Source organism: Mytilus californianus, unplaced genomic scaffold (assembly GCF_021869535.1).
Source record: "Mytilus californianus isolate M0D057914Y unplaced genomic scaffold, xbMytCali1.0.p SCAF_4, whole genome shotgun sequence".
Lineage (NCBI taxonomy): Eukaryota > Metazoa > Mollusca > Bivalvia > Mytilida > Mytilidae > Mytilus > Mytilus californianus.
Genome location: NW_026262690.1, coordinates 2,150,862 through 2,176,791, shown reverse-complemented (window position 1 = coordinate 2,176,791; position 25,930 = coordinate 2,150,862). Strand labels below are relative to the sequence as shown.

At 32.1% G+C, this 25,930-nt stretch overlaps 1 protein-coding gene across 3 annotated transcripts in view; it reads right to left on the bottom strand.

The window, feature by feature from the left end:
* Positions 1 to 25,930, bottom strand: part of LOC127737260 (uncharacterized) — a 249,379-nt gene that overhangs the window by 5,789 nt on the left and 217,660 nt on the right. The window contains exon 3 of one of the 3 annotated variants that reach the window (XM_052247810.1): positions 769 to 842. The exons of 1 other annotated variant lie outside the window; for it this stretch is intronic. In XM_052247810.1, coding sequence (XP_052103770.1) covers positions 769 to 842 — 74 coding nt within the window. Of the gene's footprint in view, positions 1 to 768; positions 843 to 13,788; positions 13,875 to 25,930 lie in introns of those variants that run through there. One more of the 3 variants, XM_052247817.1, reaches the window with a different exon arrangement.

Genomic DNA, 25,930 nt, shown 5'->3' with positions numbered 1-25,930 from the left:
CATCCACGTCACTTGATCTCTACTGGAATGTTGTCTCATTGGCAATATCTCTTTATGTTTATAATAATTGAATCTAATGTTTAAGGTTATAAAACGTTTAACAAGTATTTTCCAGAGATACAAAAATTTGGTCTGGAAGTTTGGTTGTACCTGTAAAAAACTTATTTCGAACGGTAAAGCACAGTCTTATTTTTAAGGAGATCTTGTTTACCGATTCCGGAAATTGAAATACGATCCGGATATTTTTTCTCAGATGTATTTCAGCTTTGCATCGATCTGATGAGGTAAGCCCTTTTCAACTGATATTTATAGTTTGTTCTTATGTTGCACTGTTACATCACTGTCCCAGGTTTGAGGAGGGTTGGCGCCTTTAAACTAGTTTAACCCCGCCACATTATGTATGTGCCTGCCCAAAGCCAGGAGCCTGTTATTCAGTGGTTGTCTTTGTTGCTGTATATCATATTTGTTTTTTCGTTTATTATTTTGAACATAAATCAGGCCGTTAGTTTTCTCGCATGAATTGTATTACAATTTATCATTTCGGGGCCTTTTATAGCTGACCATTTGGTATGAGTTTTTCTCATTGTTGAAGGCCGTACGGTGACCTATAGTTGTTAATTTCTATGTCATGTGGTCTCTTGTGGAGAGTTGTCTCATTTGCAATCATACCACATCTTCTTATTTCTATATTTAGCACGATGTGCTTTTTTGTGTTAAAATCTCAAATGTTGAATAAATATTTGAAAATATCAAGTAAGTGAGACTTACATTTTATAGTAGCTGAGATACAACATATGATTATTACAAGGATTATACCTCCAACAATGCCACCAGCAATGGCCCTAGTTAAATAACAAAATTCTAATATAGATTAACGCAGTGAACATTTATTATCAAATGTAGACATGCTAAAGTCTATCATAGTAAATACGTGTAGTTATGAAACCCGAATAAAGTATCCAAAAACGAAAATCATTAAACAATTAAAAAAGAAAACCAAACATATAAATACTTATGTAATAAAAAATAAATAGTGTTTACCCTTAAAAAATCCTGCTAACACAAATACAAAAGTGGACCTAAACTTTTGATACTGCGAAATGACGTATAGCCTTGGTTGAAGACATAGTGCACTCCCTTTCGGGTCATGCGTTCTGTTTTCAACTTTGACTCCTTTTCACATATATAGTCAATTCTAAACACAACAGTATTCTAAGTATATTTTAACTACTGATGATGATGAAAACTGTTGTTTTGACTTTCATTAACAAAAATCAACTAGTTTTTGTGAACAAGCAATACATATTTGTAGAAATTATTAGAGATAACTTACCCTCCTGATGATGAGGATGATGAGCTCTCATAACATCGTGATGTACCGGTACAACTGTAGCCCCTTGGACAACACCAAGAATACCCAGTACAATGATAGTAACTACCAGGGCAAGATCCTACAATAATATAATTATAACTGTAGGACAACACCAATCATACCCAGTACAATGATAGTAACCACCAGGGCAACCTCCTTCAATAATATAATTATTACTGTAGGACAACACCAATCATACCCAGTAAAATGATAGTAACTACCAGGGCAACCTCCTACAATAATATAATTACTACTGTAGGACAACACCAATCATACCCAGTACAATGATAGTAACCACCAGGGCAACCTCCTACAATAATATAATTATTACTGTAGGACAACACCATTTATACCCAGTACAATGATAGTAACCACCATGGCAACCTCCTACAATAATATAATTATTACTGTAGGACAACACCATTTATACCCAGTACAATGATAGTAAACACCATGGCAACCTCCTACAATAATATAATTATTACTGTAGGACAACACCATTTATACCTAGAACAATGATAGTAACCACCAGGGCAATCTCCTACAATGATATAATTATTACTGTAGGACAACACCATTTATACCCAGTACAATGATAGTAACTACCATGGCAACCTCCTACAATAATATAATTATTACTGTAGGACAACACCATTTATACCTAGAACAATGATAGTAACCACCAGGGCAATCTCCTACAATGATATAATTATTACTGTAGGACAACACCATTTATACCCAGTACAATGATAGTAACTACCAGGGCAACCTCCTACAATAATATAATTACTACTGTAGGACAACACCAATCATACCCAGTACAATGATACTAACTACCAGGGCAACCTCCTACAATAATATAATTATTACTGTAGGACAACACCATTTATACCCAGTACAATGATAGTAACTACCAGGGCAAGATCCTACAATAGTATAAACTACACTTACGTTCTTATTGACTTCAAACGGATAAAGGATACATCACCATCTTATTGAGACCATACAAAATTTAAAAAAGTACTATTAATGACTTAATGTTGATTATAATGGTAGCGTATTTTTCAGGTCTTTCAAACGATTAAAACATAATAGGGCGATCAGGTATATAGACACTTCCTTTTTTTCTTTATAGCAATTAAAACCAATTACCTCTCATTGTTATTTAATTATAATTTAATATAAATAGAAACAGTTGTTAGTTTTATTTGTCAAGAACTGGAAGGTCTACTATTTTTTCAATCATATCTAGTCGAAAGGTAAGGAAAAGTATAAATGCTTTCCACCGGTTTTGTATTAGAGAATTGATAAGAAATAAAATTGAGAATGGGAATGGGAAATGTGTCAAAGAGGCAGCAACCCGACCAAAAAGCAGAAAACTTCGTAAGCGATAATCAACGAGCGATGTGAGTCGCAAGATGATTATCGTTTCCGAATCCACTACTTCTTATACATTTTCTAGCTTATCCTATTTCTAGCAAAACGACTGACTGTTTTACGTTTTGACAATAAATCAACGGAATTTCATAAAGATAATTTTGTATTTTGTCTTTTTATTCTATAATAGTTGGAAATGATTATTTCCACGCGGTTCACATCTATATTTAGACATTCGACAAGTTAAAATAAGTTTAATATAACTTAAATGGGGTGTTAGCTCCCCTTTTTAACTCCAAATTTCATATTTGTTAATAAATATTTCATTTAATTATTAATCATTACAAATTATTTATATTGAATAGATTTTGGTATTTATGATTTATTTAAAAAGACATATATTAATATACAGAATTTATCTTGTCCCGAAAATTTTAGAAATTGTAATTACAAAAATTTAGAACCTTTAAAATTTATATATACTAGTATTTAGCAAAATTTATGAAGTAATCTGAGGGCTGGCTACCAATTAGCCGTACTTATCCATTAATAAAGATAAATAAAAACGTACTAATCCAAATCTATGAGTTAAGCGCAACTGCCACAAACCTACCGTTTCATGTTGCTCAATTTCATGTTGCTTTCCAAATGAAAGAAAATTATGTGCTAAAGGTTGTATTTGAACATTTATATATTAATTTTGTTTACACTGTTTCCGTTTCATTCAGTTTAGATTATTTTAGCGTTATTTAATTTTGCATCCATCGTCAATCAGTCAATTAGCTAGTATTATATGTGGTACGCATTCCCGAATCCCAAGCAGAATTGCTCTTGCTACAGGTGTATAATTATGTTAATTTTATAAACTTTCAATCAAGCTGCTCATAGCCGTGATTGTTAAGTCGTTGGTAACGATAGTCATAACGATGATATTAACAGTACGGAGTTCAGACCTTTTTATCCGGAATGAAATTTTTTCATCGTAATTTTTTTCTCGACCAAAATATAGTTTTAATCTTAGAGGTATTATATATTTCATTTTCATATAATGGCGATGATTTTGTTTGTGTTTTTTTACTGTCAAAGAAGTAGTTTTACGGTCGCACTTTAATCAAGTTAGAGCCTGTTCAATGTAGACGTGATGTTTATTTGGACCATTTATAATCAAACAAAGAAAAAATTGATTGACAGCATGATAATAAAATAAAACTAAAACCATAAGTAAGCATTTGCTATGATGAAAAAGAAAATTGAAAGTCCTTGTATGTTAAAAGTGTTATGGGCATATTGATGTTTGTTTTATCATGTTGAAAATCGACCAATGTTCAAACCTGACATCCGGAATAAACTCTTTTTATGATTTTAAAGAAAATATTTTATTTTGTTTTTCTCTTGTCATTTTATATTTTGATAATGCTATAAAATTATACTCAAGAACGTTCAAATGTAGAACATAATAATCTAAAACACCCAAAATAAAGCAAATAAAAAATATGTGAAAAGAACATGAACAAACCAAGACATAATATATATTTCATTGATTACAGAAGTTAATTGTCAATGAGACAGAAATCCAGTTTATTGACATGTATTGACAATTAAGCGCTTTAAGAGTATAATTTAAACATTTATGTCAGCACTCGTGGTATAGTGGTATTATGCATAGACTGAAGACTGTAATGATTTATATTGAAAATACCCGCGAGGTCGAACCCTTCATACGAAACACGTTTTTGAGAGGATAAAAGATCGTAAGTTGAAAATTAAAAGTTATGATATAAGTTATCTTAACTTAACACAGTGGTCAGCGGGTTCTTAAAAAATCATCCACATTAAGAACAATAGACTGACGTCAAGAGAAATGGGTTTACGTCTGATAAACTTATAATAATAAAAAAACTAACTTTCAATGTTCTTTTGTGCCTAACTGATACAAAAAAACGTAAAGCAAATTAATTCATATTCTTTATTCAATCTTTGTGGTTTGTCTCCAATATTTTAACACTAAACTTCGATTCCCATAAATAACTGACTTTTATCATACAAACTTTAATGTTGATGGCGGATCTCTGCTGATTTCTGTTTAATTTGTAAGCGACTCTTTCGACACTGGGCGATTTTGGGATAAGAGTGTTTTTTAAATACTTTTCTTTTGCTAAAGACCATGTGACAATCCTTTCTACCCTTTTTGGACCTTTGTTTTTTATAAATGGCTGAAAATCGCTTTAGACCAAATTTAAGGTACGAGTTCGGATTCAAGGACCGAAGGTAACCGTTATACATACCGCGGAATACTTTTAAAATTATTTGCTTTTGTCTCGTAATTAAATGCGTCTTTTTATTACTCTTATTTCATGGGATAGAGAATGAAAACGGGAAATGTGTCGAAAAAGATAAAAATAACAAAAATACCGACCCTCATGGAAAATTCGAAACGGGAAGTCCCTTATAAAATGGCAAAATCAAAAGCTCAAACACATCAAACAAATGGAAAACAACTGTAATATTCCTGACTTGATAAAGGCATTCCCTTATGTAGAAAATGGTGTATTAAACCGGGTTTTATAGCTAGCTAATCCTCTCATTTATGTGACTGTCGCATAAAATTCCATGATATTGACAACAATGTGAAAACAAAACATACAGACATAATTGGTAAAAATGTCAAAAACTTGGGTACGGCAGTCAAAACTGTTATAATATTAATGACTTAAAAAAGAAACAACCATGTCAACAAAGAAAAACGAAATGGCATATAGACAAAGCACATAAGCAAAAATGACAGACAAGAATACAAAAAAGAGCATAATAACAAAATGGCGGGATGTATAAATACTGAGACAACAGGAACAAACAACCCAAGGCCACCAATGGATCTTCAACGCAGATCACCCCTAAACAGTAGTTGATACTAGTTCAAAGAAATGGACGCCACTCTTTACTCAGAAACATCCATTGAACCAAAATTAAAAAAAACACACAAGACTACCAAGGCTAGAGGTTCCTGAATTCGGACAGACGGAATCATGCTGCGGATTTAAACATGTTTTGTGTGGTCTCAACCCTCCCCCTATACCTCTAGCCAATGTGGAAAAAACAAACATACAACAAAACGCTGAGTAAAACTCAGTTTAAAAGAAATCTGAGTCCGATGTTAGAATAGGTAATAGAAGCAAGATGACGATGATAAACATACATTAACAAAGGACTACTAGCAGTTACTGACATGCCATTATTTGCTTTCTGCAAAAAAGATCAACATTTCAGCATCATCTCTTGACTGGCAATAAGTAAATGAGAAATTTTCAATTTCGGTACTCTTTTTTAATTTCTTAAAAGTTTGGCGAAGTTAATGATATTCTGTCTCTAATAAAGTACCCCCAACCAGTCGGTAGATGCTCTTTATTAAACACCCTATCTGGCCATCAGCACCTCTATTTTGAACGATAAGTTAATATTTTCCAAATTTTTATGCATAGTGATGGATATAAAAAGAATGTTCCTTTCGTTTTTGGGGAATTTTGGACAAAACATTGGGGTAAAATATTTAAAAAGTATACAATTACAAAAAAATCTTTTGTGCTAGAATTTCAAGGACAATTAACAAATAAGTTATGTTATATCATTTAGAATAGATCCCTAAATGCAAAGCATTATTTTTGTAATTTTTTGGAAGTAAACTTTGTCGTGAAAATTTAATTTTTGTTAACAAAATTCACAAATGTTAAACATCTTTTTAAAAATTGAATTTTTGTTAACAAAATTCACAAATGTTAAACATCTTTTTAAAAATTTAATTTTTGTTAACAAAATTCACAAATGTTAAACATCTTTTTGTGCTACGCTTTCAAAGAAATTTGATATATAGATATAATAAACTATTCCAAATTGAGTTAAAGTGTCAAAAATTTAAAAAAATGTTACAAAAACTTACTTTCTGTTCAAAATTGAATCCTTTTAGAAATATCTGTTAGTGGTAGGATTTACACAAAAACTGACATTTGGGTGTATAATGCAATTCAAAATTGTTCATAGGTATCTAAAACATTTTTTTGAAGAAGGGAATAAATGTGGGAAACAGTAAGTTTTTGTTTAAAAAACTCCATTGAGAAATGTCTCCTTATGCTAGAATTACAACAAAAAATTGATATGTAGGTGTAATAAAGTTATTTCGAAGTGATTGAAGGTGTATGAAAATATATATATAATTAAACTCGACACCGCGGAATCGAAATATAACGAAAGTTCGCGACCGACTATCATTTTTTCAAAAAAGGCGGGTTGAGTACCTTGTGTTATATTAAGGTATATATGATTTTTGTTTAGAGACAAAGTGCCTGTAGTAATGTTATATTGATTATAAATTTATTTCTACGTCAAAATGGAAAATTCACCATAGAAGTAACAGCTCTTAGTGATTGGGAAACCAGCAATAACATACTGATACGAAATGAGATCTTAAATGATATAATATACTTTGATTGAAGATCCAATATATTCAAGTTGAAGACTTAAAGAAAAAAGATAAATTGGGATCTAAAGGACAAGTAACAAATGAGAACAAACAGATCAAGGTAACTTAAAGGAACACACGTATAAATATGAAACAAGGCTTTTGATCAGAAAACATGGAAAACCTAAGGACAAGCAAACATATCTTAAACTACAGGCAAAAATAAGCGTAAAATGCATAGGAAACACTGTGTCACATGTATAACTCCATCTGACTGATGCTGTGAATTGATTTTAATCAATTATATATTGTTCTTAGGAATTTGGCTAATGATAATTCTTTTTTCATTGCATTATATCGTGTGAAGGGAGTTGTAAAAACTGGCAAGTCATGTAGTTAGTAATTACATTGTCAATTAGAAAGCTAGTTCTGACCATTCCAATTTATGTTTCTAAAAAAATAAAAAAAATTCTAACATTTTGCTTATATTAGCTGTTGTTCCATAGAACCAACTGACAATTGAAAGTTAGTTATCTCATTGTGGAGATATTGTATGAAGCTAAGATTAATATTTTAGATTATCATACCTAAGATAACTTACCTTTTACAGTACTTATCCAAAAAGAAATAACTATAGTCAGTATTACTGGTCCCGTCTTACCACTTTGTCTTGTTGACCAACTTGGCAAAAGAAAATGCCCCTTAAAGAAGTTATGTCTTTAATCCAGAACAAAACTCTATTTTCTTCCTGTTTTCGTGTCATTGAGAAAACATTTTTAATGGTATTAATTTCAAACAATAGAATAATCAGTTTGAAAATTGAAAGTGTAGTTGTCCTTGAACACGAACTTTTAACTATTTGTTAAGCATTAGACAATATAATTATGTACACTTATTATATAGGGCTAGAGGTGTTTTTATTGACCAATCTGTTAAATAGTTCTGTGATCATTTATATTCTAATTGTACTGAAAAAAAAAATCAAAAAGCGATCCTTGGTTGTATTTCTAATTCCTAATATCATACCTTTATAACCAAATAAAACAAATGATAAAAAGGACGAAGAAAATGTCCCGTTGTCACAATTTACACATACTAGAGTTCTTTAACACTCCATAGTTCGACCACGCAATGCAAACACATTGATGACAAAATTAACACAAAAGATCAATGAGCAAAATTTACATTTTTTGGACTTAACACATTAATATAACATTAAATACATACTTTAATATATATTGTAAAGTAACACGTTTAAATCATATGAAACGAGTTTCCTGTAGCAATGGGGAAGATAAAAACTTTTAAGGATGTGAATGGTGAATGCTCACACGTTAAACATTTTGTACTAGGCACAACTAAAAAAAACTAGTTCATGAAAGGTATAGTTGTATAATCCCAGCTCGGTATTTTGGATAGTTGTTTGAAGGTAGCAAAAATTCTTTTAACAGTAAGCATCCAAACGTATGTTGAAGATTACCGTTTTTGGTGCCCTTCCTATTGCTCGTTAAATGGTTTTATTATAGATCAAATGAGGATGTTACCAATACGTTTCGTGGACATATACATTAACGTTTACTAAATCCATGTTACTGCACTTGATGCAAATTTCTATAGTTGACGTCTCTTTAGTGACATCCGAGACCAAAAATATCTGAAAATCTAAAACGAATTAAACACGTTAAAATGATTATAACACCGAAAAACATTGGAATAGCCAGTTGTTAATTCACTCCGGTACAACACGTTTCGTGACCCTCAAAGTGGCATACGCAATACAGATTTTTTTGATAGGCTAAAATCAGTTTTTTTGGTTTCCTCTTTTTGATATCCTGAAACCTTTAATAACGCATTATGATAAACGGTGTCCATTTTACTGCACCATATGCGCATTTTAACAATTAATGTCTCTTCAGTAATACCCGAGGCCAGGATATTAAAACTCTTAAACTTAATATACACTTTGATGAACTGATATAGTTATGAATTTTTCTAATCGTAGAAGCCGTTGATTCATCTGTAGTCGATGTTGACGTCCTAATCACTTTGGAGAACAGTTGGCTTATTGGCAACCATACCTCATCTTATTATATTTATAAGTGGTTCAATAAATAAAAGCAACAGTAGTAAACCGCTGTTCAATAGTCAAAATTCGATTAAGCAAAAACAAATCCGGTTAACAAATTAAAACCGAGGGAAACACATCAACTATAAGAGGAAAACAACGGAACAACAGAAACACTGAACTGCAACAAAAACAAACGCCAACATACATAGAAACGGACTTTTTGATAACAACTGCCATATTCCTGACTTGGTACAGGACATTTTAAGAATAAATGGTGGGTTGAACCTGGTATAACAGACACTGGCTACATATGTCTGGTAATCTCTATTGTACAAAACAATACAATAACAGATACTGGCTACACATGTCTGGTAATCTCTATTGTACAAAACAATACAATAACAGATAATTCGATTAAGCAAAAACAAATCCGGGTAAAAAACTAAAACCGAGGGAAACACATCAACTATAAGAGGAAAACAACGGAACAACAGAAACACTGAACTACAACAAAATCAAACGCCAACATACATAGAAACGGATTATCTGATAACAACTGCCATATTCCTGACTTGGTACAGGACATTTTACGAAAAAATGGTGAGTTGAACCTGGTTTTAGAGCTAGCCAAACCTCCCGCTTATATGGAAATGTAAAACAATACAGCTAAATTGACAACACTACGTGACAGTACAAACAAACACATGAACACTCAGCACAGAGAAATTCATAAATATATAATATAATAGTACATAACAACATGTAAACCGCAGAATAACAACGGACACCTCACATGAATTTACGGCAGCACACCAGGACACCACAAACGAAATATAAACTGCGCGTCATATGAATGGATCAACATCACGTAAAAGTGACGTATTTTTTGTGACGTTTATATTATCACAGGTAAATTTCTAAAAATAAAAATAGACTGATTAATTTATAGACACGTACAAGAATATAAATTTGGATTGAGTTTGTAATGATGTTATTATATGTATTTATTAACCATGACTAGAATATTAAAATGGAATTGTGTTTGTAGTTGTGTTATTATTTGTATTTTCTAACCATGTTGGTTTTTCTTCTAAATCAAAACTGAGTATAAACAAAAAATCCTGTGCATATAGTTGTTTTAAACTTAAAATCATATAAATAAAGTAGCTGATTTTTCATCTTAACTTTTCCATACATATAGAAAACAAAAATTAAATTAAATAACTGTAATACAAGGCAAGATCATGTTAGACCAAACAGTAAACACACATAAAAACAAACAACATATAACAAAAACCACGCGTAACTCGACTATACTGACAAATAAGACATATTTGAAATGTACCAAAAATTCAGAATTCAAACTACAAACGAAATAAACAGACAACAACTCAGCACAAAATGACCCATCGGTCCCACACGTATAAGAAAGTAACAACAAAATGCCCGAAAGCGGGATTTAAACTGACAAAATCAAACGCTATCAATCATCGGAACAAGTGCAAAATACTTTTGGTACAGGCATTTTGCAGAAAAAAATGGTGGGTTAAACCTGGTTTGATAGCTAGCTGAACCTCCCACTTGAATGACAGTTGTTTACAATTCCATTATATTCACAAAATTGGGTGAGTAACCCAAATAGACATAAATAGGATAATGTGACAATAATTGGGACCCAGCAGCCAAAACTGTGTAACATACATTAGAAACATTCAACACAACTGACATAATAATTCACACAAACATACACATTAGTCATATATCAAAGACGCCGACAACAAAGGTTTAGAAGATGATACATTTGACACTGAACGACGTCAACAAATTTTTTGGTCGTTGATAGTACATACCGTGTAAAGTATACACTTTCTCGATAAAGTAAAAATTAAGTAAATATAAATACTAGAGTAAAGAAAATAGAAACACCACTGTGAAAACCCTTTGTGTCCGAATCGCACCTCAGGACCCACCTGTAGCAGGAATGCACCAAAAAGTCAAAAACATGATGGCGGGATGCATAAATACCGAGTCACGTCAAAAGTCATACATGCGATCAAAAGAAGCAGAATAGCACGAAGACAAATAACGGGAAAACTAAAGTAAAATAAAAAGATACACAACTTTATGAAGTAGACACTGGATATCTATCTAGTAGGTTTTTGAGGTAAGGGTCACGGTGGTCGTCATGTTACACCTCAGCACGAAGAATCTATTACTCAAAACCATCTTGTATTATTTATGAAGTAGACACTGGATATCTATCTAGTAGGTTTTTGAGGTAAGGGTCACGGTGGTCGTCATTTTACACCTCAGCACGAAGAATCTATTACTCAAAACCATCTTGTATTATTTATGAAATAGACACTGGATATCTATCTATTAGGTTTTGAGGTTGGGATCACGATGGTCGTCTTTTTACACTTCAGCATCAAGAATCTATTACTCAAAACCATCTTGTATTATTTATGAAGTAGAGACTGAATATTTATCTATTAGGTCTTTCAGGTTAGGGTCACGGTGGTCGTCTTTTTACACTTCAGCACCAAGAATCTATTACTCAAAACCATCTTGTATTATTTATGAAGTAGACACTGAATATGTATCTATTAGGTCTTTCAGGTAAGGGTCACGGTGGTCGTCATTTTACCTTGCATTTTTATTTATTTCTTCATTAAGATAGAACTGTTGTAGAAAATTGTGCATCTCATATTCTACAATTTCATACAAATAATAAAAAATCAAACAGAAATCCTACCTTTTGGTTCCCGTACTGGACATTAGATACTAACGATTCCAAACTTTTTTGCCGAGGAAATTTTGACAGTTTTATACCTTGTAAAATGAAGGATTTGAGAGTAAAGATATATGTTATTGAGGAATGACAAGTTGTACTATGAGCTATTGTTCACTAATGATACACCGCTATAAGTATTTGGTACTCTTGGTAATTTGGTTGATAAGTGATGGATGTAAAAACTCATCACACGGTATAGCATGCACACATGACGGTTGATTATAAATTTCAGAAAGCTCTGATCTATAGTACCTGACCAACACTTCATACATGACCATCATGGTATATCATAAATTTCATACAGCATGACGCCAAATTTCAGTAAGCTATGAATTGTAGTTCCCCCAAAAAATGTTATTGTATCGACAGAGGAAAACACGGACGGATGTATACCAGTAAACCCCTCGTTTGGAGCAAGGGCATAACAATCATTTTGACAGACACCTTTGTTGTTTCTGATTAATTAATCCTTTTTGATAATACAACAGATTTGTTCTCAGATATTGAAGTTAAATTGTGTCATGTAAAATGGCATTCACGATCCGATCCTAGAACTTTAACAATCAGATCGGAATACTTGACCGCCGTTTCTTAATCCGTCAGGATTATATTTTTCAATATACCAAAAGACATTCGTGGTAATCAATGTAGAACACATCTGACATCTTTTGAAAGCAAATTCTTAGTCGAAAGATTTAGTCATTAGTCTTTCTTTCTTTATTTTCTTTAATTTTGAAATATTGATAAATTTCATAATAAACTGCTTATAACACTTTAGCAGAACCTGAGATCACCCTAACTTTTTGGTGGGGTTCGTATTGCTCAGTCGTTAGTTTTCTATGTTGTGTATTGTGTACTGTTGTTTATCTTTTTCTTTTTTAGTCCTGGTGTTTTCAGTTTATTTTCGAATTATGAGTTTGAATGTCCCTTCGGTATCTTTCGCCTCTCTATTAAAGTAAGACACCTTTTGAATTGTTTTGTTTTAATCCCAGCATGACTTTGGAGGAGGTATTGATCAGATAAAACATTTTGCACTTATATATGTTTCGTGATCGTTTGGAAGTTTGGAAGTTAATTATCGGTGCTACCTACTCTAAGGTGAGAATATATAGAGATGCTAACTTTATAGTACAGGTGCTGTCATTAGTTCTAAATCTAAGGGCTTTTGTATACATTCAAAATAAACCGAAAGCATATCCACCGATAAAATGTAAAAGTTTTATTTAAGTGTTATTTTTCGTCGTTTGTCCTTTTTTTGCCATGATGCAATCGGTTTCTCCTTGACTAAGAATTTTGATTGTCCCTGGGTATCTTCCGTTTCGTTTTTATATAAATATCAAAGATCATTTCTTAAAACAAATAGCTAAATCATTTAAGATGACATAAAGGAAAAAACAAATATTACAATAGTAACGACCTAAAGTATAGGAAAATAAAACAAATAAAATGATAAAACCGTAATACAACTAAGCGCCTACCCACAAAAAAACCCCCCAAAACAACCCCTTCCCCCGAAAACCTAATGTTATTAAGTAGCATTCCCTTTAATGTACCTCTTTGAAGAATGTTTTGCATCAAAATAAAATAACAAGTTTATAAAAGATCAGATTCAAATAAAGTACGAGACAAGTACTTTTATATTTAATATGTGATGATATACATAGGTTATACAAGTTGATAATACCCGGAAGTGTTTTTTTATTCAGTAGCGGTGTTTTGCTGCCATATGGGTAGCGTAATCTAGTTTGGTAGTTGTTCCTTGGCTATGATCTTTCCGCCGACTATTTTTCTCTGTGGAACTATGACTTTGCTGAAATATATATTACTGGATATTATGATTGAAAATGACATTTATTCTCATCTTGATATGTATTTATACATGACTGTGCGATTTGCGAACGAGAAAATAGTAAATCATAAGAAATTGAAACGGTGAATCTTTATGCAAAGAAGCCATTACTGGAAGTCCTAACAATTTTCCAATTTTAAATATCTTTTAAGTTCCGGTCTCTTGTTAATAAATTATCTCTGCTTTTGCACACTCTAAATCTTTTATCACCACACATTTCGACATGAAAGGTTGACTCAGTTATTTACATTTTAGCTCTCGAAAGTTTGTTTTTATGATTACTTGGCTGCCGGCGACTATTTATTATTTGCTCTTCTATGAGATGTATATATATATATATATATATCAGGTTGGGTTTATCAATATTATTTGTTGTCAAAATACATAGAAACAGTGCTTATAAAAGCCAAATACTCTTTTTGCACAAATATTTCTAACGTAACAGTATCTAATAACATGTGCTATTTTGTTTTAAACAACTACCAAGCTTTTAAAACTTTTGAAAAATGCAAACAAAACTTACATCTAACAGCCGCTGAGATACAGCTGCATACGACTGCTATTAAAACTATGCCGCCTAGAATCCCACCAGCAATGGCCCTAGTAATAACTATTATATAAATAAGAAAAAATAAAACATGGATTTGAATCAGACTTTTATATTAAATAATTGTGATATAGTTAAGAAATGACCACTGATTTATATTAAAAGTATTTATAAAAGTGATTTAATTGATGATGATGTTGATGATAATGATGCTTGTGTGTGTGTTGTTAATACTGCTGTTGATGGTGATGATGATTATTGTTCATTTGTACATTGAACGATTTTATTCAAAAAAAAGATTTCGTGTTTTCATTTTCGTCTGATGTTTAACAGTGATAAATTATGAATTAAAAAAAACAAATACGGAATAATTAGAGTTGACTTACCCTCCTGATGATGAGGTCGGGTACGTCAGGTTCTTTACACAAGCTGTATTACCAGTACATTTGTGGCCATCAGGACATCACAAATCAGAGAACTCAGAGCACTGGTAGTATTCAAAAGGATAAGACCCTTAAATGATAAAATTAGTGACTTAACACTGACATTCCAGACATAACGACTCTACTGACGATAAAAAAGAAAATAAACATTTGTAAAATAACAAAATTTCTTCATCATGACATTTGAAAATTTCTTTCGATATTCTAGGTAACTAAAGTAGTTATTCACTACAGAAATAAACAAAGTATAGATGCCCTCCAATTTGTTTGCCTCGGGTACAAAATCAAAGGAGAAGTAGAGAAAACACGTATATGTTCTTTCCAAACTTATACTTCTGATACTGCTGAATTCAAATGTATACCTGATACATTACCTTAACGTTTTAGAAAACAAATACCTATCAAGTAAAGTAATAAAAGTAAAGTAATAATAACAGGTAATTATTAGAATTAATATCTAAACCAAGATTGCATCAATTCTACAATACCAATTGATAAATGACTAAGCATAATCTCATATTGTAAATGTTTATAAATCGCATTTTGAAAAACAATGTTATGTAGCATTTAAATTGTACATACCGTTTACAATAAATATCCAAAATGAAATTGTAATTGTCAGTTTAACAAGTACCATTGTACCAATTTGTCTTGATGACCGATCAAGCAAACGAAATGTTGTTTAAAGAGTAGTACCTGTTCACAAACATTGATTTACATAAATGTAAACTGAGATGTTTCTTTTTTCATGTTATATATATGTCACCTGAATGTAATGGTAGTTATCGAAGACAATAGTTCAAAAAGCCAAAGTGCATTTATCCGTAAAATAAACAAATGATCAATTTTCTAACCGATAGACAATAAAAAATACCCTCATCTAGTGAAAAATTATTATTGTTTTTATTTATATATTTGTTTTGTCTCATTTTTCATGTAAAAAATACATACATTTTTTTGAAAAAAAAATATATAACAAATGAAAAAAAAGAGTTAAATTAAAATGACTTTGAAAAAGATCAGAAACACTTCTTTAGTCTACGAAAGCAATATTACACACTTTCGAAAAACAACAAGACCATACGATACAGTTACAGGAAAGGTAATGACGTTGCTGATGTAAAATTGTAACATATCGGGAAAAGATGTTTTTTGGACTGATTTTGCTCATTAGCTCGAAAACGAGTACATGGAGCCTCTATTGTCTTGATTATATATGAAGATTATTTATACCAATGTTTATGAAAAAATTACTCCTGTTTTTTTTATTAAATTAGAAAAATATACAGCAAAATGTTTTATAAAAATGAATTGTTTCAAAGAGTTGTTTCACAAATTCAAAGCATACTCATGTAGGGAAGATATTCCAAATGCTGTTGTTTCATTATTATTTGTGGATTTCGTGTCTACCCGGGAACCACGAAATGTCCCTTGATATCCTATACTTTTTTTAGGCCAAGGTTAAAGTATGATACTACTGTAAAATTCACTAATTTATTGACAGTAATTCAATGAGCTGTGCAATATGAAAAGTTGTAATCACCAGATTAGAATTTTAATTTTAATTATTGACATTTATACATAGTATAGTTCTTTAAAGAAATATCAAATTTATAATGTACACTTTTAAATCGGTTCAAATGATAATATATCTTAAAAACTAAGGCTTGACAATTTTGCTTTATCGCGATAAGACCCAAGGATTGAGTCTTAACTATTGTCACCTGGATTTCTCCCGCGTTAAAGAGTTGTTTTGTTTAGCTTCGAAGAATGTAAAAATCGCAGTCACTTTCGGTTTGAATGGAAACGTCAAATGGGATGCCTCATGTTATAAGAGAGTGTCGCACTCACAACACGGTAACATTTTGACCACAGGATTATACACCTTTTCACCTTGGCCTTAACTTTGCAATGCCTACCTGTTTACTTATTGTTCATTTGTTCTCGTCTGAATATGCATGTTATGTCGATCATTTGATTTTGAAAAAATACAGCTAATCAGTCATCGCAATTATCAACAATTCAAAAAATACATATAACGTTATCCCAGATGCTTGTTAAAACCCAACAACAATTTGGCAGTATTTGACCACAGCCACAGTAATCTCAATATATGTATGTGCCGCGGATTACTGGCAATTTAACTGTCACTGGTATATCTGAAAATATGAGGTTAATGGCAGATCGCTGATTAAGGCAATCGTGCTGTCTAATATATCTATAATTATATAAATGACTACCACAGAATGTGGTTTCTGAAGATAAGATTAAAACAATTTGGAACGCCGTGGTAACACTTATGATGGATCAAAACCGTTACATTGTTCATCTGTAGTGTTTATAAAACGAAATGTTTTTTGATGTATCGAATTCTGCAAATCCGAGACAAAGTAAATCAGTCTTTGAGGACAGTTCTATTACATCAATCGGAATTCTTCACCTGCCCATTTCGCAAAATACATGTAGGCGTCCAGAAATGTCAACTCAAACATCACCAGAAAAGATAAAATAAACAAAAGCAGTGTATAAATCTAATTATATTTACAAAACAGAAAAGATGCTAATTTTTTTCATTGTATTTTCAGTATCATTATCATTTTATTTCAACTGATATTCTGAAGTATTGACGCTTTTTTCTTGCATTAAATCCATATTTCAAAGATTCAAACACATTTTTGTTTATTGAACTCCTTTAAATTTCAGTTTGGTCTAAGGGGTCTTAGGGCATGACAATCAAATATGCAACACATTTGTAGAACAATATCATTCATGGTACTTTTCAATTGTTTCTTCTGAGAGTTGTTTTTAATAGTTAGTGTTTTGTTACTTCTTAAGTATCTGTTTTACTATTTCAATGTAAAACAGTGTCCACATTCGCCAACCAAAAAACACAAAATTTTTGATTTTTAATGGCATCTGCACCTACAGGCACTCTGCAGAATCAACCCCTGCACAAGTCATTACAAAAACTGGCCCATCATACAACACAACTCTGTGTCCACACTTGTCATATTTAAATGCATAACCAATTTACTGGGAGGGAGGGCGGGTTTTTGGTTTTATGTTTTAGTTCAATAGTCTTCTGCTGATTATGGCAACCGTACTGTCAAATATATATATATATATATATATATATATATATGAATGTCTACCGCAAATTGTGGTAACAGAAAAAATTAAGATTAAAACAATTTGGATTACCGTGGGAACACAGGTGATGGATTAAAACGCTTACATTGTTCATCTGTAGTGAATGATACTATTTATAAAACGAAATGTTTTTGATGCAGTGAATTCTGCCAGATTGACAGTGAAACCAGACCTTGGTTACACTGTCAACCGCCATAAAATGGGGAGTTCGCTGACAAGCTGTGTGCCAAATACATTAAACAATAATTAACTGAAAAATTAAAAAAATATTTTTATGTAAATATACAAGCAAGATAATTAATCATACATATATCTTTATATCAATACTTCTGTTTCAGTATACGTATATTTGTATATCCATACGTCTGTTTCAATAGTTGAAAATATGTACTTACCAATTGCCTTATGCACGAACAACAAAACCACCTTTAATTTGTATTAAAACAATGTTGTTTCTAACAAATGATAGATGTACCCCGTCGATTTTAATATGTTTTCACTTCTGGAAATGTATCACAATTTCCAACAAACAGATCTTGACAGGTTAACCTATAATATACATAACTCTTTGTTGCATTTAATTTTAATTCAATACTTATTTGTGGAGGAAAATTATCAAACTGTTCTACTCAACTGTGACATGCATGTGAAGTTGGCGGCAGGTTCGTTATTCGTTATTCAATATTCAACCGGCTGCCATCAGTCGGTTCGATATTCTTCAAATTTTCTTGGTTGAAAGTAAATAAAATTTGAATATTCGATAACATTAAAAGCATTATAGTCATTGTTGAAAAAGGTTAAAGAGGTGTATGACATCTTTTGCATGTTTTGTGTCCAATTCAAGTTAAATTCTCGTTGTGTGAACCCTTCATCAAATATAATCCATCATGTAAATCACATATTTCTCTTTATGAAATATATATTTTTTTCAATAAAATGCAACCAAAGATGTACTTTTAAAACATTATATTTCTGGAATAAAATAAAACTGACACTCTAGTAACATTTGGAGATAGAAACAACTATGGAATGCCGGAAAAAAATATTTCAAATGACTTGATGTTCAACATATATTCAGTTAAAAGAGCCCAGGCTGCTGGCAAGACCTTCCTGGTGTCCCCATACTATTAAACATATAGTTACTTAATATATACAAATCTAAATTGAAAATAATATATATATATATTTATCTTCGTGTTTATATGATCCGTTCATCCTTTTTCGACTCTTCAAAATATATCCTAAATTGAGGTAAATTATATGGCCTTCCAAATACCGTTTCGATTCCTAACATCACTGAAGAGACATAAAATGTCGAAATCCGGATATGGTGTACAAATTTTTGCACTTCATGTTTGCGGTATACTATCTTTTCCGCAGGTTTATTGTTTTCTGTTTGGTATTAAATTTATCATAAAGATCCATGTTGTTACATCTTGTGATCCGTTTATTTGGCAATCGCCAATGGCAGTCAGCAGGGTTTAAAAACATCCGTTGTTCGACCTGTTAGTCAAATGCGTTTTGTTTAAATATACTTTTTCACTTTTTTGGTCTTTTGGAAAATGTTGTTTGTGCTGTATTTAGACCCCTCTACCAAGAAATTTGTTTTGCATGCACACGTATAAAAATTGCGGACTTTATCCAACGCAATCATAGGTTTTCAATTTAGACTTATTTATATCTATATACAAATGACATCGAAAGGAATTCGGGTAAACTTCTTGTCTTCTATGATTATAAGGGTTTTATGGCTAGCCAAACCTCCCGCTTATATGGCAATGTTAAAAATACCGCTAAAATGACAACATTACGTGACAGGAATACAGTACAAATAAACGCAAGAACATTCAGGACAGAGAAACACATAGATACATAAAGTAATAGTACATTACAGCATGAAAACCACAGAATAGCAACGGACACCTCCCATGAATTCACGACAGCACACCAGGACACCACTAATGAATTATAAATTGTGCGTCACACGAATGTATCAACGCCACAAAAAGTGACGTATTTTTTGTGACGTTTATATTATCACAGGTTAATTTCTAAAAATAGAATATATTTGTTTTATTGTAGACATGTACAAGAATATAAAATCGAGTTTGTAATGATGTTATTTTATGTATTTTCTAACCATGACAAGCATATTAAAATAGAATAGTGTTTCTAATGGTGTTATTATTTGTATTTTTTAACCATGTCGGTTTTTCTTCAAAATCAAAACTGTGTATAAACAGACAGAAGTTAACCGACATTAGAAAAATCTGGAATCTGATAGTAAAAGATCACAAAATAAAAGAGCTAAATTTTATCCATTTACATCATTGAATAGAGATCAAGAATTATACAGACAAGTATGCGGTGGCAATATGTACATTTAAATTCGATCATCTGTACCAGATTTTATCCTTGAAAGCATAACTGTTAAAAAAATGTCCAAAAATTGTCTATCAATCAATTGTTTGGGGGAAGATTAAAACATATCTAACATTTATTCTTAGTGAAAAAAAATGTTATGCCTAATCGTTTATGAGGCACGGAAATCTACAAATCGATTTCAGGTATAATGGAGGTCCTTAATCGAATCATAGAGGTCCTGAAATATTGCAGGATATCATGAAATCGAATGGAGGTTCTGAAGTATTTTAAGATATTGTCTTTGATTTTTAGGGAATATTTTGATATCTGCAATAACAAATCAGGATCTCCTTAAATACGATAATTTTGGTTAAATCTGTGCCTCGCCATTAAGTCAGAGAGGCAGAAGTTACAAAGGGGTGTTTTAACTCAAGTCGAAACAAACTGACAATGGCCATAGCAACAAATGAAAAACAACCAAAAGACAAACAAGTTAAAAAAAAATAACATAGACAACTAAAGACTAAGCAAAACACACCGCAACAAATAAAAGGTGGTTAACTCGGGTAAGCAGTCTTTCTTTCATATCATTTAAATTACTCCTAAAAAAGTCAGTCAGAAGCAATTGAAATCATATATCAAATAAAGAAAAGATCAAAACCAAAGCGGCAGTGCAGAAGAACAGAAATGCAGAGACAAACCAGGGGACAATACAAACCAGTGAATAAAAAGGAACAATGGCAAACAAGGTACAAATTAACACTTATAACTAGAGACCGGAATTAGACTTACAAGACTTAGTGATAACATACAGATACGATCATATACCTGCTCCAGGATTTAACTTTTGTTGCATATATCAAAGATATCTCCCAAAAAATCAAAGACAATATCATCTTTTTTTTATATATTGAAACTCAGACGAGTAATCATGCCGACAAAAGAGACATTTTGTCTCTGCAATTCCCTTCTTTTGCAGTGTTTTTTGTTGTAAATAGTTATCCTAGTCTGAATTTAGTCACAGACTGTTTTATCGGTTTTGTAATATGTACAATATGTAGCCCCCCCCCCATTATTCTCTATTCTTTATTTTTTTTGTCCACTTTTCTCTAGTTATTTGATAAGTCTGACTAATTGTATTCAATGCCACGAGTACGGCAGGCTATAGGAGCTTGATGAAAAATTGATTTAAAACAAATTACTAGAGTGTCAACTTCAATTTATTTTCTACTGTATACCATTCTGGAACATGCTAATTATCTGTATATATATGCAGCTAGATCAGAGAAGTTCAGGGAAAAAATTCTAAAGGAATCGATGATATGCAGCTAAGATTAACATTTGAAATTATGTTACTAAGCAAATGCTAACGGATCTAATCCTTATGTAAACATTGAATGTGAATAGATCGAGTAGACCGCAAATACATGTACAAAAATCGAGACGACCTTTTCTTAAAATTGTATAAAAAGTAGTAAACGATGCCTACTTCAATATAAAAATACTAACTTTAATTTTTGAACCTGCACAGATACGAAAGGACATAGTATAACGAAGAGGCTAAACTATCAACGGTCACTTGGTAAGACAGTAGAAGTAAAGTCAACATCTGCTAGAACACATCATCTAAATTCTCACCACATTTCAACATACCAGGATGACCAATCTTTCATATTCTCCTCCCAGAATACTTCATTATCCACACCAATCGTTGGTTGACTAAATAAGCACGCCGTTTGATTTGCAGTAGCCACAATTCGCTGTGTACCCAAACCACCATCAACTGTCGTGTATGTGTGCGCATTTCAGAGCATTGTAGAAAAGATGCCACTTTCAACATATGAAAGACAGTTTCCTGATGTAGGTAGGCCAGATAGTGCAGTTCAATTCTTTCAGAATCAAGTCCAAAAGAGAATTGTGATGCCTCATCGTTGAGTACAAACCCTTCATATTCCTGTTGATAAACTTCATTTTTATCTTGGTTTCCCATTTCAAACACAAGTGTATAAAATCTACTTTTTTTGATGTAATGTGTATGAACTTTTCCAGGTCACAAATCTTTGGCTGTTGTAAACATATCCCCAAACCCATTCCTGTAGCTATCCCAGGTCTAATTAAATCCAAAACCAGGGTTATGATAGCGCTGAATATATGTTCTTGCTCTGAGTTGTGTTATGGAACAATACACAGGGATGGGCTTAGGAGAGGCTGAGGGTTTGATAAAAAATATACCATCATTGCCGTTATAATATGGAAACGTCTTCCCATTGGTGCAATCTAAAATATATAATCATCGTAGATATACGCAACCTTACGATAATATTGAAAACAACTCCATTATATATCGAGACTGTACTTGTGAGAAATCCACGGTTAGATATGAAACTTGTGACCAGGTTTAGTTCATTAAAAGTTTTGGAACAAATGTAATCTGATTTTAATCAGATTTGGGACAACTCCGGAATGGAGCCCAAGATAGTCATCTGTTTTAATTCGATGGTCTCGTTGGCATTTTCTGGAGAAGTCCACTTAAATGAGCAATGCTATCATAGTATATTTAAATTGAATGACTTTAATGTTCAAAAACTTGTGACACCATACTTTAAAAATGCTGCACTACGTATTCTGATCTTACACTTGCAAAAAGTCTAGCAGAAAAAATATGATTATTAACTTTATATTTATTACATCTGACGCAGAAAACAACACTCTTGAGGCTGTGAAATGTCGAGGTGTAGATATGGTCCAAGTGGCCATACTGTTACATGAAATCGTAACATTGTCAAAGATCAATATGTTATTAATTTTCCGACGTCTCTTGTCAAATTTTACTAGAAAGAATGTCGTTACGCAATTAGCGAAAATAACTTAATACTAAATCGCTTAACCAAAATATAGCAAGGGCATAACAAAAATAAAATATTTGTGGTAAATGTATTATGCATTAGATATTTGTTTTAAATACACTGGACATAAGTTACACTGGTTGTTTATATTATCACATAGTATTTTGAAGATTCCATGTCTTCATACTAGCTACAGTTAACCGACCAGTTAGTAAAGTAGAATCCATATGGAACCAATAGGACCTCTTATGTGATGCGGTTGTGCCGTAAAGACCCATCTTGGCAAATCTAAAAGTCACATTTTTTAACCGATCCATTTTCAACTATGCTGATTCTGATTGCATTATACTAGTAATTCATTTCAAACTTAATTCAATTGATGTTGCAAAATTTGATGAATTTATCGTAAACTCACCTGAAATTAACGTTTCACAGTTAGTACCAGCATAACCATCCAGACATATACATGCATTATCCTGATCTAACCTCCTGCCATTTATACAGGTGTCTTCATCGTCCTATTTAAATAAAAGTATATTCTTGACATATGTAATAGCAAATCATAATTATTAATTAGGTAGAGTTGTTTGGAAAGGGAGCTTTGTCATTCGTTTATCTTATCAGTTTTAAAAAAGAAAGAACATACCGAGGGGTCAATAGAAAATCATCTGTCCGATAAAAAAGGACAACACCATAGAAAAAAATAATAAACAATAAAAGCACAGACAACAATAATACAATTAAACATTACATAGAAAACTAACAACTGGGCATCACCAACCCCTCCAAAAAGTGGAAGTGAACTCCGGTGCTGTGATAACCGTCATGTTGCTCCAGTAAGTAAAAATGTGCCATAAGTCGTCGCTTTAGGTAATGTCACAATAGAGGGAAAGACGACGGTATTAATGAAGAGGACCGGGAATGAGTAAACCAGTTACTTTGTAGTAGGATACAAAACTTATGGTTTTGGATATCAATGTTGACCTACTAACATAATCAAAAGAAATTAGATAAAATCTATATTTTGCCTTTGTCTTCACAACCTTTATTTGAAGCAATGGATATCCCCACCGTCTATTGAAACAGGAAGAATTCACTATGGTTTTACCCCACCAAAATGGGATTCTTTTTTTGATGTAATGTGTATGAACTTTTCCAGGTCACAAATCTTTGGCTGTTGTAAACATATCCCCAAACCCATTCCTGTAGCTATCCCAGGTCTAATTAAATCCAAAACCAGGGTTATGATAGCGCTGAATATATGTTCTTGCTCTGAGTTGTGTTATGGAACAATACACAGGGATGGGCTTAGGAGAGGCTGAGGGTTTGATAAAAAATATACCATCATTGCCGTTATAATATGGAAACGTCTTCCCATTGGTGCAATCTAAAATATATAATCATCGTAGATATACGCAACCTTACGATAATATTGAAAACAACTCCATTATATATCGAGACTGTACTTGTGAGAAATCCACGGTTAGATATGAAACTTGTGACCAGGTTTAGTTCATTAAAAGTTTTGGAACAAATGTAATCTGATTTTAATCAGATTTGGGACAACTCCGGAATGGAGCCCAAGATAGTCATCTGTTTTAATTCGATGGTCTCGTTGGCATTTTCTGGAGAAGTCCACTTAAATGAGCAATGCTATCATAGTATATTTAAATTGAATGACTTTAATGTTCAAAAACTTGTGACACCATACTTTAAAAATGCTGCACTACGTATTCTGATCTTACACTTGCAAAAAGTCTAGCAGAAAAAATATGATTATTAACTTTATATTTATTACATCTGACGCAGAAAACAACACTCTTGAGGCTGTGAAATGTCGAGGTGTAGATATGGTCCAAGTGGCCATACTGTTACATGAAATCGTAACATTGTCAAAGATCAATATGTTATTAATTTTCCGACGTCTCTTGTCAAATTTTACTAGAAAGAATGTCGTTACGCAATTAGCGAAAATAACTTAATACTAAATCGCTTAACCAAAATATAGCAAGGGCATAACAAAAATAAAATATTTGTGGTAAATGTATTATGCATTAGATATTTGTTTTAAATACACTGGACATAAGTTACACTGGTTGTTTATATTATCACATAGTATTTTGAAGATTCCATGTCTTCATACTAGCTACAGTTAACCGACCAGTTAGTAAAGTAGAATCCATATGGAACCAATAGGACCTCTTATGTGATGCGGTTGTGCCGTAAAGACCCATCTTGGCAAATCTAAAAGTCACATTTTTTAACCGATCCATTTTCAACTATGCTGATTCTGATTGCATTATACTAGTAATTCATTTCAAACTTAATTCAATTGATGTTGCAAAATTTGATGAATTTATCGTAAACTCACCTGAAATTAACGTTTCACAGTTAGTACCAGCATAACCATCCAGACATATACATGCATTATCCTGATCTAACCTCCTGCCATTTATACAGGTGTCTTCATCGTCCTATTTAAATAAAAGTATATTCTTGACATATGTAATAGCAAATCATAATTATTAATTAGGTAGAGTTGTTTGGAAAGGGAGCTTTGTCATTCGTTTATCTTATCAGTTTTGAAAAAGAAAGAACATACCGAGGGGTCAATAGAAAATCATCTGTCCGATAAAAAAGGACAACACCATAGAAAAAAATAATAAA